Genomic DNA, 18,210 nt, shown 5'->3' with positions numbered 1-18,210 from the left:
GTATATTAAGTATGATCACGTGGGTCAGGTGCTATCCACTATCTTTCCCCACTGTGAAGTTGCCATTTGTGCCTTTGGATTTACCGTCTGGTTGGGTGTTTGTCTTGTCCTTACATGTTTGTCTCTTGACTTGAGCTTCCATTGATGAGTCTTAGTTGTATCATTATTGCATTGCTGTTTGACTCATGATTGTTTTTTAGGTTATTGTCAACCTTTTTCCACATAAATTATAATTTTATACAAGGAAAAACTGTTCTTTTCCCTGTATGTAAACATTCATTTATTACATTCATTTAGCACGGGGTTTTGTTTTATTTGATGGGTTATAATTCATTATCATTAACAACATTTTCCCTCCTTGTCCAGATGTGTCCACTAAGATCTCTTTAACAGCACAGAGTCTTTGCGCCACCCTCTTCCTTTCTGAGCCACCCCTTACATTTCCTTATTTTCCGAGTCCATAGGATCTTCTTGGCTTAGCTTACAGTGTTTACCCCAGTTCATAGAACAAGTAGTTTTCCAGTAAATTCTGCTGCTCTTTGATGGATAATCATATTTAGGAACCAAGGCTTCTGTGCCATTGCTAAGTAGAGTATCTCTACCTTTGATTTTTTTATTAAGACAGTAAGGTGATACCTGTATGTATATCTGTACATAATATAAACACATTTCTTTCTGTATGCACCTGTATGGGTGTGTAGAATTAATAATATTAAAACCCATGAACACCTAGTAGCACCAATTTCAAATTAAACATTGAAGACATTGGTTAAAGCAGTCTTACAGGTACTTACAAATGATATTGCAAGTGAACTCTTGGTCTTGGATATAATTTCATCATAACATTCTCTTTACCTGTAGCACTTTAGTTTCTATATTCTTGACAGGAAATTCTTTAAACTCTTCGTCCTAGTTCCTGCTGATAAGCTACTTACTTATTATTTATTTTTAATGGAGATTACAGGGACTAGTTTTCTTAAGACAAAAAAAAAAAAGTCCCTCATAGTAACTGCATGGGGTTTTCTGCACCTCCTGACTGACAGTCATGGAAGATACCCTACAAATTACAGCCTTTCTGAAGCAGCCCAGATTTTAGAAGTGGTGTTATTTCCTTGTTCCTAGCACAGAGACTCCTTGGAGGCAAAGCCTGGTGTACTGAGAAAGCTATTTTTTAAATCCTTCTATAATAGTGTCTGAATGTATTTAAAATATTCCAGCTTCTCAGAATGTACAATATGAAGGGATCTGAGCCTCATACCAATCCATTTATTTCACATCTTTGAATTGAAATCTGTATAAATAGACAGGGTATAGTAAAGCTCTATCCGCAGACAACAGCAACTAGGTGTGTCACATTAATCCTTGCACAGGAGACAGAGAACTGCCCCGAGGACGTCCAGTAACCCATGACTCAGCTGGCTTTTACCTGGAGCATGGCCGACTCTCAAAACTCTGGTTGTGCTCTTTGGGCAAAAGGGCAAGAAACATCCTTGATTCTGATTGTATATTCAAAGCCATGTTTTAGTGGTCATTTCTAAAACTGCCTGCCTCAGCAAGATGGGCCATACTCTGCACTGTAATGGAAACCTCCGTAAATTTAAAGGGCTTGAGACCCATAAAGTCTGTCATTTGATCACGAAGAAATAAAACCAGGAAACAGTAATAGATATCTAGAAAAAAAAATCTCCAAATTAACATACCTTCTACTTGCGCCCAGTAATGATGGAGTCCTCTACTGAAACAGCTATAAAATAATAAGCATAACAGAAAAACAGTGAAGGTGTTGGAGAGCTAAGAGAAGTAAATAGATTTTGATGGCACATACATAAGAGGAAGGGAACTGACTCTACAGTTATATTCCAGGTTCTTGTTTTGTTTTTCTAATCTTCACTAGGTGTTGGAGGGTGGGGCAGTTGCTGGGGTAACTGACTTTTGACAAGTGGAGGAGATATAATGGCCACAGCAGTAGTGCACAGTCATCATATCCTTGATAAACATCAAGTACCTGTTGGGTGCCAGGCACTGTATGTAGTGGGAAATAGTTTAGGGGGCGGGGCAGGGTGGGCTTAATAGCTTCAAGATTAGAATTTTATAACACAGAGGTGAATCTACTAGGGTGCTGACTGAGGGCTTCCACAGTGAAAAGAAGGTGATAAAATTCACAGCAATTAGGTGGAGAACAAAAGGTTGAGACATAGGATTCAGAAAGGGCTCCAGCAAAGGGTATTACAAATTCTACACCCAAGAAGGTGGCAGTATTGGCTTATTTGTTTGTAATATAAAGTGCCTGGAAGAACCAAGCCAGATATTTATTTAGTCGGTAACTAAAGCATCAGAACTTAGTTTTCAAATAAGCCTTCCGTGGTGGGCGCCGCCATATCAGACAGTGGAGGGTTCCTTACTCACTGAGCCCTTAACAACTTACGAGTGCATTTGCTCTCACCCCACTCTGTGAATTCTTGCCACTTTCAGCGTCTGACTGCTTGCTCTGCGCCTACATTGCGTGCATCTATGATCACATCTTTATCATATACATTCCCGAGCCTTGCTTCAGGCATAGTAGTAGTATGAATACTTGTAATGTGAATGTTGAGCGAATATGGAAACTATTCATTAGCTCATGTCGCTAATCCCAGCAGTGAAGCCCAAAGCTGATTTTTTTGGTTATGATTTCTGGTTCTTATTCAGAAATGCAATGACTTACCTGAAGTCTGACTAAAAACTGGTTGGCTTAAGTGTTACCAAAATAAAATCCTTGACAGACTTGGTATATCATCAGAATATGTTCTGAACAGAATAACTTCCTATAGCCAGCACACTGGCTGGGTTTGAAGCATCGTGGAGGCAGTAAATCTGGAGCTAGTCGTATTTTGAATTGCCATTAGCATTTCTTTTTTGAAGCCTTTAGAAGAGGGTGGAAGGGAGGTGATTGTGCAAGTTAGCAATGCCATTTTATGTAAGAGTCTGTCTGGAGTAGCAAAAGAGGGAACTTTGCAACACAAACTTACTTTTGACCAAGTCCTTACCATTTTGCAAGGACTTACTTAGCAACTTGGTCGAAGATCTTTTGCTAAAACTAAACTTTTTTGGTTCCTCTCTGTTTACCAGGCGAAAGGTTTATGCTGTGCTTTATAATCTTACGTCTTTTATAGCTCTCTTACTCACTCCTTAGGTCAGGCTGGCCAGAGACTCCGAGGATCTGCCTGTCTCTGACTTCTGAGTACTGGGATTAAAAGTATGCCCCGCCACACCCGGCACCTTTGATAGGCCATAATTGCTGTCTTTGAGCTTACTTTGACTGGATAGTCAGAGGTGCTAAGCAATCATGATGAGATCCATGGCCCCTGCCACACAGTGGAGAGCAACTGCATTTGTTATGGTGTACTATATGGATAATAGGGGTTTTGTCTTAGTCTCAAGGATTGTATAATAGACATTCTGTAGAATGATATCTATTCCTTGTAGTAGTCATGGAATCCAGGCCCAACCCAAGGCAGGGCTGGCTCTTGGATGATGGCTTCACAAGTTGCTTCTTTGTTTAGCTCTGGTTTTCTGTGCAGAACAGTTCGTAAAGTTGACTTAGTTTTGTGACTTACCCAAGTATGTTTTGAGGATTGAAATGAGGCCATGAGCAGTCTTTCCTTCTATTTGCATCTTGCTTCCATGGAATCCTAGGAATGTTTGCAGTGTCTTACCTGCTGGACTGGTAAGAATGGAAAGAGATCAGGATTTAGATGTTGGGGTTCTATGGATTTTGCAAAGTGTAAAGTAGTTCTGGGACCCTGGGTCTCTCTCTGCAACAGTGGTTAAAGTCATTCCATGTGGCCCTGCTGAACTCTTCAGAAATACTCAAAGAGTAAATACCAAAGCATCAGGTTCATAGGCAAGAAGATCATTTCAGACACTAGGCATGAACATCTTCTCTGTCTTCCTAGTTTGCCAGTCAATACATGCATGGCGTCCTGGTGTCCTTTACCTCTGATGGTTACTTCTCTCCTTCCTTCCTTCACAGACATGCCTTGAGTTGGAACGCTACCTCCAGACAGAACCCCGGCGAATCTCGGAGACCTTTGGTGAGGACTTGGACTGCTTCCTCCACGCTTCTCCTCCCCCGTGCATTGAGGAGAGCTTCCGGCGCCTAGACCCCCTGCTGCTCCCAGTGGAAGCCACCATCTGCGAGAAGAGCTCCGCAGTGGACATTTTGCTCTCTCGGGACAAGTTGCTATCTGAGACCTGCCTCAGCCTCCAGCCAACCAGCTCTTCTTTAGACAGCTACACAGCCGTCAACCAGGCCCAGCTCAACGCAGTGACCTCATTAACGCCCCCCTCATCCCCTGAGCTCAGCCGCCATCTGGTCAAAACCTCACAGACTCTCTCAGCCGTGGATGGCACAGTGACGTTGAAACTGGTGGCCAAGAAGGCTTCCCTCAGCTCAGTGAAGGTGGGAGGGGTGGCGGCGGCAGCAGCCGTGACACCAGCTGGAGCAGTTAAGAGTGGACAGAGCGACAGTGAGCAAGGAGGGGGAGGGGCTGACACATGCCCTGAAAACAAGAAGAGGGTCCATCGCTGTCAGTTTAACGGGTGCCGGAAAGTTTATACAAAAAGCTCCCACTTAAAGGCCCACCAGAGGACTCACACAGGTAGTGGTACAAGTTGGCCGCAGGTCGTTTCTTCCTCTTTTGGGTGTTCCCTTTGTGGCGGGATGGGCTTCTCTTATAAGAAGTTATTTTCATGCTCACTCGAGGGTACAGAGAGGCAGGAGGGAAATGGAGTGACTCACTTCTGACCCTAAGTTCCAGCACAGGACATGGATTTGTCATTGCTTGGCTGAGGAGAGAGCTAGTTTCAGAGGCAAAGCCAACCCCAGCAGAGAACCAGTCTAATGGAAAGTGAAGGGGGGGGGGGGTGTGCAGTGGTAGGACTCACAGACCTATGTGGCATTCCCCAGTCCCTCTACACTGGCATTTGCCATAGTTTTGTGAGTGTGTCTCTACAGGTTTGATCAACAGTACAAGTTGAAGGGCTACATTTCAAAGCATTCACAGTTAAACAAGGTAGCCAGGGTGTCCCTGTTCAATCTTTTCCCCGGCATCCCTGATTTTTTATCAAAGTCACCAACAGCAGGAGGGTTTCAGAGTTCATTAGATGTGATCATTCTATAATTAATTGGCATCTCCTCTTTTGCATTGTTCTCTGGCGCGTGCTTTATGGGGAGATGGCAGAATTGCTTTTTAATGAGCTTGTTACCGAGAAGAAGTTGCTAAAGTGATTATATTGCTCTATGTGTGTCTGGGGTGGGGTGGGGAGGAAGGATGGGTGGGGAAGGGTGACTGGGGGACTGTATATTTCACTCAGAATTTCTGTGCTGATCCCAAGGAATCATACTGGTCTTTAGGGCAGTGGGACTATTTGGGAGTGAGGGGTTCACACAGCAAAGAAGGAAATTGTCATTTTGCTTGAGACTGTCTTTGTTTTCAGCTCTGGGGTTAGAGCTTGGGGTGATGTTTCTTCTTGGTCGGCTAATGTGCCACTAGGAGCAATTACTGGGATTGGTGGTTTTTAAGTGAGTCGATGACAGTGTATCACTTGTATGGTTCTTGTATACTGTGTACGGAGACTCCCCAGCGGTATTAGAGAGAATGAGTGTGCTCTGGGTAAGTGGGTGATGGCCTGTGAGGGGTCAGATATGATAGTGCAGGCCTTTCAGTCCTAGGACTTGGAAGGCAGAAACAAGTGGCTATATCTCTATGAGTTTTAGGCCAGTCTTATATACTTAAGTGAGTACCAGTCAGTCAGGGTTACATAGTGAGACCCTGCCTAAAACCACAACCAAGCCATCCAACCTGGGTTTGGGATGGGGCATGGGGCCACCATATTGACATGGTGGTGGTGGGTGTTGTACTCTGTGTCACCAAGGAAGTTGCCTTGACTAATAAGACAGACAACCTGGGTTCTGTTTCCAGCTCTGACACTGACTAACTCTGAAGGCCTCTTTCAGCTCTGATGTTTGGGTGGACCCTGCGATGTCTTTGTGAGATGGTGAACAGTTTTCCTGAGGGAAAATGAATCCTGTGTGAGCAGATGCCACAGGTTTAAGCATCGGGGGTACTTCTGTGCAATGAAGAGAGCTTACATTGCTTCCTATGTCCTGACTTAGGCATTCACCCCTAGGACTGAGCTGAAAGCGCTATGTGACTCCTGCTAGGTTTGGGCAATGGTCTCCCTAGCACAGCTTTTGCATCTCCTGGCCCATCTTCAGATTCCTATCTGAATCTGAGCTCAAGTTCTTCAGTTTGACACACCAAAGTCAATGCTTCCTTGTGTTATCTGCCCTCTCCTTTGATATTGTTCTAAACTTTTAATTTTTCTTTCTTTCTTTGTTGAGTCAAAGATGCTACAGTACCTGCAGACGATGATACACAACTCACTCCTCCTGCGCACTAAGGAAACCAGAGAAGGCAAAATTAAGCAAGAATGTTGAGATGTGCTGGGTTGTGAAAGACATGGCAGTAGATAGATCCCTTTCTGAACTTTTGACACTAAACAGATTCCCTCTTGTGTAGGAGCTCAGTAGCTCTGAGGAACAGAGATTTGGGGAGTGGTAGGTAAAATTCCAGAGCATTTTCTTCTTTCCACCTTTTACCCCAACAGAGAGATCCAGATGGTAACTGTGGTGACTGGTGTGTTATTTGGGCCTTTGTTCTTTGAAACTGTCTACTAAGAGTATGTACCAAGGTGGAGCTTGATATGCACAGCTCCAGCAACTACTTGCTTTGTGATGAATACAAGTGCCAAGATCCCTCTCAACAGAATTTACCAACTGGCCTTGTCAGTGTGTATTATGAGAAAGGCAGTATTGAGTAGCAGTTAAGAGCCAGGCGCTATAACCAAGTCCACTTGGGTTTGTATTCTGTCCCCTACTAGACTTATGACTCACATAAATTAGTTCCTCTGAGCTTCAGTCTTCTCATCTATAAAGAAAGATAATTGTGTCCACATAACAGATAGTTTCCAAGGTTGAATAAGCAGTTCTCTTGGCAGGTCATACGAGCTCATTAACAGTAGTAGTGGAGTTGTTTTGTTATTATTACTGCTGGGGTGGTTTGGGTTGTTATTCTTGATGTTGACACTGGTTAGCAATAACTGAGTGAGACAACTTTATGCAAACTTGAGATCTAGAGATGAGTCGGTTGGCTAGACCTAGAGAAAGGTTGAATATCCTTGACCACAAACCCAAAATGTTCCAAACTCTTAACACTCCTTTTTAGTGTGTTTATGAGAGTTCTGGGTATGTGCGCACACACATGGATGCCAGAAGTCAATATTCAGTGCCTCCCTCAATCTCTTTCCCATCTTAGTTTGTGAGAAATGCTCTTATACTGAACATGAAGCTCACTGATTGGCTAGGCTCTCTGGCACAGTGAGTGTTTAGGATCCTCCTGGCTCCACTTCTCCAGCTTTAGGCTTATAGACATACTCTGCCATAGTTGGTATTTATGTGTTTATTTATTCATCTATCCATCCATTCATTTACTTATTCATTATTTACTTATTTGCCTACTTCATTCCTTATTTATCTACTTACTTATTGAACATAGACTCTTTTCTCATACAGTACATCCTAAATTTCGATTCCTTCCAACTCTCCTTCCACCTCTCCCTCCCCTAAATCTGCTCCCCCATCCCTACCATTTCCCTTCAGAAAGGAGCAGGCCTCTTGGAGACAACAACTAAACACAACAAGACAAGGTACAATAAGACAAGGAAAAAGCCTCCATATGGAGACTATACAAGGCAATCCAATAGGAGGAAAAGAATTCCAAGAACAGGCAAAAGAACCAGAGATACCCCGACTCCCACTGTTTGGAGTCCCACAGAAACACCAAGCTAACAGCCATAATTTATATGCAGAGGGCCTGATGCAGACCCATGCAGTCTCTGTGAGTCCGTATGAGCCCTCTTTAGTTGATTCAGTGGGCCATGTTCCCACTGAATCATGGAAAGTAAGATTTTGGGGTCTTCCATCCCCTCTGACCTTTGTAATTTTTTCTCCCCGCTTTTCTCTGAGTTCCCCGAGCTTTGAGAGAATGGAGCCCGTGGAGACCTCTGATTTAGATTCTCTCCCCATAATTATTAGCTGTGTGTCTCTGCATCCTCTCCAGTCTGCTGCTGGAGGAAGGTCTCTCATGAGGACAAGGCACCATCTGAGGATGGCAGACTATCATTCAGAATCATCTCATGCATTCTTTTATGTGCTTGCTGAAGATCAGAACTCAGATCCTCATGCTTCCATGGTAAACACGGACCTAGCAGTCATCTCTGCTGGCCCTCTGCAAACTTATTTGAGATCCCCATTTGACACCACAAGTAGACAGTTCCACACCTGACTATTTACACAAAGAACAGTCAAAATGCAGGTAAATCAAAAATTATTATAAAATATTGCTTTCAGGCTATGTATGTAAGGTGTTCATGAGACAAAAGTAATTTGTGTTTGAACCGAGTCTTATGCTTCATCATGGTTACTCCAAGACCAGAAAATACAATGTCTCTGACGTTACTGCACCCAAGCATTTAGAAGAAGTACGTTCATAGTCAAGTGAGTTTTCTTATCTTACTCCAGTTGGCTGATGTGTCTCTGGGGAGGGATGATGCTTGTGGATGCCAGGGTGCAGAGTTAAACTGACCTTGCAGGCTCTAGCCTATGGAAATTGGCAGAGATGTAGAACAAGGCTCTCCTAAGATAGCAAGAGAAGCAGTCACTATCCATCCTACAAGAGTCTTCTAGATCTACACTGTCCTGGAAGACAAGCATGGTAAAAGAAGAGGAGCCAATGCTGTAAGAAAGAGAAATGCATGAGAAGTGGGGCAGGAGTAGGGATGGAGGATGGGAGAGGGAATATGAATTAATTTGGATTAAATGGATGGGAATCAAGTATTTATTTGGAATTGGTGTGAATGGGGCACATGGGGAACTGAAAACAAAGGCGCTAATTTATGTGCTGTGGATGAACTAAGTAATGAAAAAAGCATGAAGGGTAAAATCAGATTAAGTGCCTACATATAAAGGGAATGGGCTGGAGAAAGCTTAAGGGCATGGGTAGACGGCAGTGGGATCTGGGGTGGGAGAGTCTGCTTGCTGATAGAAGGAGTGTAGAGGGGAGAGCGCCAGCCGAACATCGAAATGAAGTTTAAAAATGGCCTATGAATGGATCCAGGCAAACTATTCAAAGATAAGATTCACTCCAAGTCAGTGGAAATATATCTTATTTTTATGGTGTTTGGGGATAGAAAAAGACCTTAAGGAAAGAATCCCAGAGAAAGGAGAGATACTGGCCTCTTGTTCTCTAGAGTTCATATTTATATAAATATGTGTGTGAATGTGTGTGAATGTGTGTGTATATGTATATATACACACATATATACATATATATATATACATATAGTTATATAATTATATGGTAATATGAGGAGACATAATTGCCAAATGAAATGAAATAAAATAAAACCTGTGGGCCTCTGTCTTCTCCACATAAAGACAATACATTGTTGGCGATGTGGATTTGCTCACATTCAGGAATGTCTTAAATGTTACTCGTTGAGTCTTTATATAGATGAGATTTAGTGGGCTGGAAAGACACTCATTCTTCTTTTCTTCTTCTTCTTCTTTGGCTGTTTTTGAAAATGCTGAATTCCGCAAAGTTTTTGGCCCAAAGCATATCAAGCAATGAGATATGTGGGGGATTTTTTTTGGTTTTGTTCTTTTTTTGTTTTATTTGGGGGGGGGGTTGTTTTTTGTAACAGATGATGTTCAAGTTGGTAAATTGGGCCTAAATACTGTTTTCTAAAGGAAGAGAAGTTAGAGATGGGATCCAGGGTTGAGGGGCAAGAAGTTGAGACAGGGAATGGGGTGACAGGGACATTTAGAAGGATCTTGGAAGAGTGTGTGTACATGACGGCATGTAGTTAATTCAGCTTTTCAGCAGTCATGACATTGTACGCCTTTGACACTCCCTTTTCTGATATATGTGATATTCTTTCTCAGTCATTGACTCTTTGTGGTCCTAGTTTTCCTATCCTGTCTACAGCTAGCTGAATTACCCTTACATTGGAATACCAGGGACCTCTACTCCCAGTGTTTAAGAAAATCACCCCAGAATGTTCATTTTCAGCAGCACACAATCTGTAAGATGTGAGTAGTCTTATGCGCAGAGACAAAGCTGTTTTTCCCATTTCTCCCTGGTCACTTCTCAGAAGAAACGACTTTGGCGGAAGAGTTCTGTGTCCATGAGATGGCATTTCTTGTTTGGAGATTCACAGAAAGGCATGTCCGAGTTCAGAGTGTTCAGAGTGGACTTGTGTAGACAAAATCAACACAGAGATCAGCAAATAAATCTTGGTTTCCGGGTCACTCATTGGCAGATATGAAGGGGCCCTGCTCTCTTGGGTGCTCCTTGGAGAATTCTTTCTGTGGGATGGGAGTGCTGGAAGGGAGGGGAGGTATTTAATGTACAGAAGGAGATAGGTTTTGCATTGAGGGGTGTAACAGGATGCTTTGCAGCTAAGGGAACACAAGAGTGAAGTTGGCTTTAACACTTCAGCCTGCTTTGGGGCAGTTTTAATTGAAGTTAAGAGGCGATAGATATTTCAAACAAAGGGACAATTGTGGATGTTTGGGAGATAAACAGAAGTAATTTTAATATACATATAATATACATAAATTACACATAGTGAAAGTTCTTTAAAACTTGAACATAATTTGTTTATTTACTTGTTCAACAGACACCTTAAAAGTACCACTGTGCGCCAGGCCTTGTTCACAAGCACCTTTTATAAATGCAATCCTGATCCTTCCAGTTCCCATGTTAAATGAGTATTGTCTTGATTTACATATGAAGAAATGAAATATTCAGAGTAGTCAGATCATTTTCTCAGCATCACACAGCTCACAGATGATTGGGCAAGGAATGGAATCAAGAAACAGTGCTCAGGTCTCAGTTTCTAACTTCCGTGCTCTAATGACAAGGGGAAGTAAGATTTTCTTCATAATCTATCCGTAACATAGTCTGAATACAGGTGAACAAGGAAAATACCTTTAAAAATTGTTAAAGGAGTTAGGGCCACCTTACATATACTTCTTCTCTTTAGACACCTGGGACTCAGGACGAGGAAATAGCAAAGCTAGCTACTGTCATTATGATCATTGCCATCTTCGTTTTTAGGATTAAGAGGAGACATGTTTGAGGATATTGCAGTTTGTTTGTTAAAACAATAGGAATTAATCACTATCCCTGTGGAGTAAAAAGGGCAAAAAGCATCACACACAGAGGGGAAACTGAGGTCTAGAAAGGTAAACTGACAGTGTAGGCTATGAGATCCTCCCACGGGCAGAATCACAGTGGGACGCTGCTCTCCTGGCCTGTGGGTTTTCATTCAGGGCAACAGTTGCCTTGCTTCCTCTGTTTGTTCCTCAGCTGTCCCTCAAGTGGGTATGAAGTGCTGACAGTACCTGCTGTCCTTGTTGCTGTGACTAAACACCTGACAGTTTAAGGAGGAAAGAGTTTGCTGTGGTTGCTAGTTTCAGGGATAGCCTCTCAACACAAGAGGCAAAATGGCAGCAGGCAGGCAAGATGGCTGATCATACTGTGACTGCAGTTAGGCAGTGCAGAGAAATGCATTTTGGGACTCATACTTTCTCCTTTCTTTTCAGCCTAACACTCCTGGCTCATGGAGTGGTGCTGGCCATGTTTAGGTCTTCCCATCTGTTAAACATCTAGGAAATTCCCTCTACCAGCACACTAAGAGGTTTTCCAACCTTGAGACAATGCTAAATCCCATGAAGTTGAGAATCAAGTCTAACTGTCACTTTGCCCACAGGTGTAGGCACGGTGCCACCTAGTCACCATCAGAGAACAGGGAAGGCCATTCTGAGGAATCTTTGGGAGGAATTGGCATTGAATGGGCAAGGGCTTTATCAATAGGAAGAGGCAGCATGGAAGATTCGAGTTAAAAAGTCACTTTTCCCTTTTTGCATGGGATGTTTAGTGATGCTCTTCATGCTTTTAAATGACAGGAATGTTATAATACACTAATTTATATAAATAGAAGATCTAATTCAAGGTCAGGCATATCAGCAGGATAAAATTAAATACCTCAGCATCAATCTGCAGGGGGCCTATTGGCCCACTTTCAACTGCCTCCTGCTGTAGACAGGATTCCTTTGAATTTATACAATAGCCACTGAAATACGGACAATTTAAAGACATTAAAGGGGCCTTTAAGTTGCTAAGACACATGGCTGCTAATGACATTTATCCATGTGTTGAGGCAGAAAGTCATTTAGGCCTCTATTATGGGATGGGAAGCAGAATAGGGGTTAAAGGCTGAGTTTACAAGGGGGGAGAGTTTAATAGTCTGCATTTAGTAGACTTGGAGCTAGAAACGAAGATATATGAAATGAGGTGATAGGAGACAGTTAATGGGAGAATTTTATGATTCTGAGAAATCTAGACTTCACCACATGATAATCTAGTAATATGAAGTCTCTAAACATTTATGAAGATAAATTTATGTAAACACATGTTGGGTAGAATGGTTTAAACTCAGCATATACACAATAAACACATTAATTTTATCATTATACTTATAGTATAATGTAATAAATACAGGTTTTGTGGGATGCCTATTGCAGATGTCCTTTTAATGGATAATTGGTGTTCACACAGTAAATAAGTATGTTAAAATAAAGGAACCAAAAAGAGAGAAACATGAAATTAATCAGTATTTTATTGCTTGACTAGAAGTTCTTCCTTACTCTCATCTCTGAGAATGTGTCTCTTCTAGAACAGAAGCCTAAAATGCAATTTCCTAACAATGTTGAATTGGGACCCTTTTCTCATGGTAGAGTATAGAGCCTGGATGGCAGCAGGGTAAGTTTTGTTATAGGAAGCATAGGAAGACCATATGATCATAGCCCTCCTCTGAAGATGTCAGCAAGTGAAGTGGTGTGCTGTAAGGAGCAGAAGTTAAGGGAGTAAGGGGCTCTTAAGGGACCTTGCTGGCAGTAGGCAATAGATTTTATAAGTCTCCTGATCTCCTGAAGTTGAGCAATAATGAAGTGATTGTGTTTGAATTAGGAAAAAGAGTTGAGCCTTAAAAACAATTAGAGAATAACAACAAATAACTTGGACCTTGGCCTTTTCCTGAAAATGAAAAGATGACAGATGAAAGGATTCTTGTAAAACAGCGTGTCTTTGGGGGAATGTGTGTGCACATGTTCTGTACACACATGTGTGGAGGCCAAAGGACAACCTCGGGAAGCTTTCAACCTTGTTTTTAAGACAGGATCTCTCACTGTGAGCTGAGGCGGGCTGATTAGACCAGGCTGGCTAGGCTGCAGGCCTCATCTTCCTGTCTTTTCTACCCCAGTGCTGGCAGGTCAAGTGTACCCCATCACAGCCAGCTTTTTCTGTGGGTACTGGCATGGAACTCAGAACCTCAAGGTTGCAGAACAAGCATTGAGCTGACTGAGGCGGATGAAAAGTTGATTGTTTGGTTTTTATTGTTGTTGTTTTAGAGGGAAGGTGTGTGTGTGTGTGTGTGTGTGTGTGTGTGTGTGTGTGTCATTGTAGTTGACCCCTTCCCTTTCCTCACCCCCTTCCTGTCCCCTCACTTGTCTAATTCGTATACCCATATGTTGCCTTCTTTGTTCATGTCTCTGAGTGTGTGCATGTCTGTGTGAATAAGTAAACTAGATTGTACACGAGTGACCTCTTCATTCTCCTGATTACCCTGTGTTGTCCAACCATTCCTTCTTTAGACTCCTCCCCTGCTTACCTCTTTCTCTGCTTTCATGTCATATATGTGTTCAGACTTAAGTCTAGGTTCCACACATGAGAGAAAACATGCAGTGCTTGTCTGGGTCTGGTTTGTTTCATTCTATTTAGTCAATGTGAGTCTAGTGGAAGTAAAGCTGAAGCCTTGACAGGACATCACTGGGAAACCAACTTTTCATAGAAAGGCGTTCTGAGGAGCCTGTGGGATTGCTTGGGAATCTGGGCTTCCATGCTGACTAGACTCATAGAAAGCTTGACCCTTCTCATCTAGACAGTTCCTAATGGGTGCATACTGAAGGCCCCGGGAAGTCTGGTTTCCTCAAGTCTCAATTCCTTTCTTCTGCACTCCCTACCCAAATACCTGAGACAAAGCCCTTAGTCCCCTCCTCCAGTTCTCTTTCTAGCCTTCTGTAAATTAGGATCCAGAAGCAGTAAATAAGGTTGACTGGTGGCTTACATATAACTGAGAACAAAAAGGCAATTTCTTCTTTTAATTTTTAAAATTCTCAGTTATAGGAGATTATAGAATATGAAGAGTCGCTCAGTCACTTGGGAGACATGATGGATGGATATATTCAAATTGACTCCATTCTTCACCATTCTTCTCTCTGGGTTCTCTGTCTTTTCCTAAGAGTAGCTTCTCTCCAGTTTTGTGTACAGATAATATATTGGCATGACAATTATCATACTAAATGTTAGTGGAGACATGACCATTAAAATAATCAAACAGCAGCAGCTTTTACCGTGTTCGTTATTCGCCGAGGCAAAGCTGGGGTTAGCCTCCCTTGGTACAATGTTGCTGCTCCCAAGCACTCAATGCTATTGCCTTCAGAGCTTATGATGCATACGGCAAACGGAGATGGAGATTAAGAAATAACCCACTGAAAGTTCCTTACAGAGCCTAGATACAGTCTTGTCCTAGGCCAAACCTCTTTGGAAGTCCCTCATCTCTTCTGACCCGTGTCTTCCCCTTTCTCTCCTCTAAGATTGTATCTGCACTCAGGTAAGATCTCTTCTGTTTGTGTTCACAAATTAAAATGCATTTATAATTTGAACCTCTTTTATGTTATGAACAAGTCCCTTAGCATCATAACAGATACTCTGGTTTCTTTTGTTGTTTCTGCCTTTACAGTGTATCCATGATGAACACTAAATATATGGAAATCAGGGAAGAGGTGCATTCTGTTCGCAGGAACTTATGTTTCAAAATTCCCAGGCGTATTGCGACAAAACAGTTCACCTATTTCACCAGATGCACTAAAGATCATAAAGGATTTCAGTCTTTTTGTTGCATCCAAAAAGGTGATCTCCCCTCCATATGGGAAATTGTCTAGTTAGGGGTGCTATTCTTTCTAACACCATCCTTTGGAGCCCTCGTTTCCATATCAAGGGAGTCTGAAAGAAAGACTATGCATTGTTCTTAAATCTACATCATGTCAAAGGGGAAAGATCCTAGAATTCTGACAGGCACCCTGAGAAAAGGAGAACTGTCCAATGTTTGATGGCGGATAGAATATAAGGGAAAGGCTCCCCCTGGTATATGTTCCACTGAATATCAACATCAAGTATAACAGGAAATATATTTTAGAATAACTGTAGAGAAGTCATGTTAAAAGTTTTTCTGTATTTGTATGTTCACGGAGTTCCATGTCACCTCAGTGGGATTCATTGCTTGGTTATGAACTGATAACATGGAAGTAGGAGCTCCCTACAGTGGGATACACAGCATCCCTCACTCCACTTCCCTACAGTGGGATACACAGCATCCCTCACTCCACTCGACCTGTAGGAAGGAAATAATGATTGCTCATATTGAATTCGCAATTGCTCATGAGCCTGTTGAAACTAGTATTGGTATTTTAGAAAGAGCAACAAAAGATACATCTCCCTTCTATGATACAGGTAATAAGACATTTTATGTTCCTAGTGTTCAGGAGAGCATCAGAAAATCAATATGAATAAATTCAAGTACAGAGAGGATCCGACCTATTTGAAGATGCAGAGAAAGGCAAATGCTGGCACATACTGTAAACACCTTTATTCCACTTGTATGCAAACACTTGCATGTAGAAAAGGTTTCCTAGGTTCTGACAGTTAGGCAGAGGGAGAATTGCTGGCTTTTCTCTTTCTTCATTCTTTGTTGTTGTTGTTTAGCGTTTCAAGGCTTATAGCTAAACTGATTTTGAAACTAAATACTGTCATTACAGAAGTTTTTTTTTTTTTTTTTCTGAGTTCTTCCAATTTCTCTGGGGACAAAATAATGGTTGCTTGAAGCAGAGGAGAAACAGTAATTAGGGCAAATAGTAATACTGTGCATGATTGAGGAAAACGTGGGGTGGGGGAGAGAATTCAACACACAGACTTGTACAGCTTGTTACTAGGAAACCACATCAGCATTAAATACAGTGTGCTAATTGGCTATCCTGCTTCTGCCTGGGTACCAGCCTGGGCCTGCTACACAGCTGTTTCTGCTCCTTCTGGTTGCTAGGTAACTGCATCATTTCTTCTCCCCCTCCCCCTTTGTATTCTGGAGGGTAATTGGCTACTTCTGCTCCTGGTGTTGCTGCTGGGTACCAGTCTGGGCCTGCTGCTCTGCTGTTTTCCAGAGGGATTTAGTGGGGGAGGGGAGGAAAGGAGAGAGGAAGATATGCTGGCAATTAATGGAGCATAAGTGCGAATTCTACACAATGTCTGGCACCTGCCTCCCCTTATCCTGCTTTCTCCACTAAACCCTTTAGCTCTGAAAAAATGCATTAGGCTCTTGAAGTCTTTCCTTTCTCTGTGTGCCTTATGAGTGTAGTTTAAAAGAAATAAGGCATTTAAAGACCAATCACATAAATGATAGATTGGGCCTTCTTATGGAAAATAAAAAAAAAAAACCTGGCAAAACATTACACACTGGTATTTGATAGAGGCACCAGGAGAATCTGCACAAACATTAAAATTACCAAGTCACTAACAAAGCAGCAGCTCGAACGTCTCCAGGGTAGTACCACTTTCTCTCTTAAACGGACAGGATTCTTTTGTAAGGCTTGTTGATTCACAGTGCACAAAGTACAAAATAAAGTGAACCAAAACATAATAGGATTTTCCCGGTGGTTTTGTTCCCTACCAAGTAATAAAGGAAGGCCTCTGGACCCTGCTGACTTAGCATTATAGGTTTTGTTCCTCTGATGTGCACAGCACATATCTTAGGCTTAAGGACAGTATGTTGTTGCAGCCACAAAAAAAATTATAATGCATGTTTTACACAACTTGATCACTTACGGCAGGTGACCAGATACGAAGCAAAATAAATCTGAAGGTTTTATCTGGGATTCTTAAAAAGGGTGGTTTTTGTTTGTTTTTAAGTAAAATGTATAATTGCTGTTGACATCACCTGTTCAAGTAGAAGTTTCCATTTCATCATGACTGAAATTCTCACTGGAAGTGTGAGAGGATTCTTGAGATGTGAAGTCATGCTCCAAGGATAGCCACTTTAAACGGTTGAGAAAGGCTGTGGAAATTGGGGCCCCTTGAAGAGACAGCTCATTCCCCCTGGGATGGAACAGTTTTATTGAGAAAACTCTGAGCATGTCGGGTGACTGTACACAGAAATAGTGATCAAAGGTGACTCATTTTTACTTGACACTTATGGCCACTGCTGGTTTTCCATCCTTGCGATGTCCCTGTGCCCTTTTGGAAGTGTGACAGGAAGAGCCTGATGGAGATGCAGACCCTTTCCACTGTTAAGACCAGGCTCTGTGAAATCACTTCTGCTTAACAGGGCTTCAGAATCGGTAGGTAGACTCACATTCTGCTAGGTGGATGTCGAGACTGTGGTGTGCCCCGTAGGCCAGCAGAAAACCAGCTGGCCATTAGTTGCATTCAGCGAGCAAGAAACAAATCTCACCTTTAGAGGACACCACAGAGCAGGTACACTGTTATTTCTGTTGTCTGTATTAAGAGTTCCAGTTGTTAATTACTCCTAAATATTATATATTAAAAAGATGTACCACTTGCTCATATGGAACCACCAAAAGTCAAAACATTCGTTTGTTGTTAGACAAGTTTTATATTCTGATGGGAAGAGTGTTGGTAATTGGAAGGTTTAGCCATTGTTGGTAACAAATTACCAGAATAACAACTTCTTAAATGTGTGTTGTAGATTGTTCCTAGCTGACTTAGCAGTGTGTGAATCGAAAAGTCCCAAAGGAGTTCTGAGCAGTTTTGTGCCTGGCCCTATTTGTCTTTGTCCATTACTTGGATATGATAATATGGCCTCACTGTATTTCTGATCAAGGAAGCTCAAGGTGGGGGCCTTTGAAGTCTTGGGTGATTGTGGTTAGTCCCAGTGACAGGTGACCATCAGTACACACTTCTGAGTTCCCTTTGT

General features: G+C 42.2%; 1 protein-coding gene across 5 annotated transcripts in view; it reads left to right on the top strand.

The window, feature by feature from the left end:
- Klf7 (KLF transcription factor 7) overlaps nt 1-18,210 on the top strand; it is a 91,414-nt gene that overhangs the window by 40,765 nt on the left and 32,439 nt on the right. For 4 of the 5 annotated variants that reach the window (XM_085837877.1, XM_085837859.1, XM_085837866.1 and 1 more), the window contains one exon: nt 4,013-4,643. In XM_085837877.1, coding sequence (XP_085694003.1) covers nt 4,013-4,643 — 631 coding nt within the window. The remainder of the gene's footprint in view (nt 1-4,012; nt 4,644-18,210) is intronic. The other variant, XM_085837887.1, reaches the window with a different exon arrangement.

Source organism: Mus caroli, unplaced genomic scaffold, assembly GCF_978045245.1.
Source record: "Mus caroli unplaced genomic scaffold, Mus_caroli_1 scaffold_1, whole genome shotgun sequence".
NCBI classification, from domain to species: domain Eukaryota; kingdom Metazoa; phylum Chordata; class Mammalia; order Rodentia; family Muridae; genus Mus; species Mus caroli.
The sequence above is the reverse complement of the archived record's forward strand: the minus strand, read 5'-3'. Positions and strand labels throughout refer to the sequence as shown.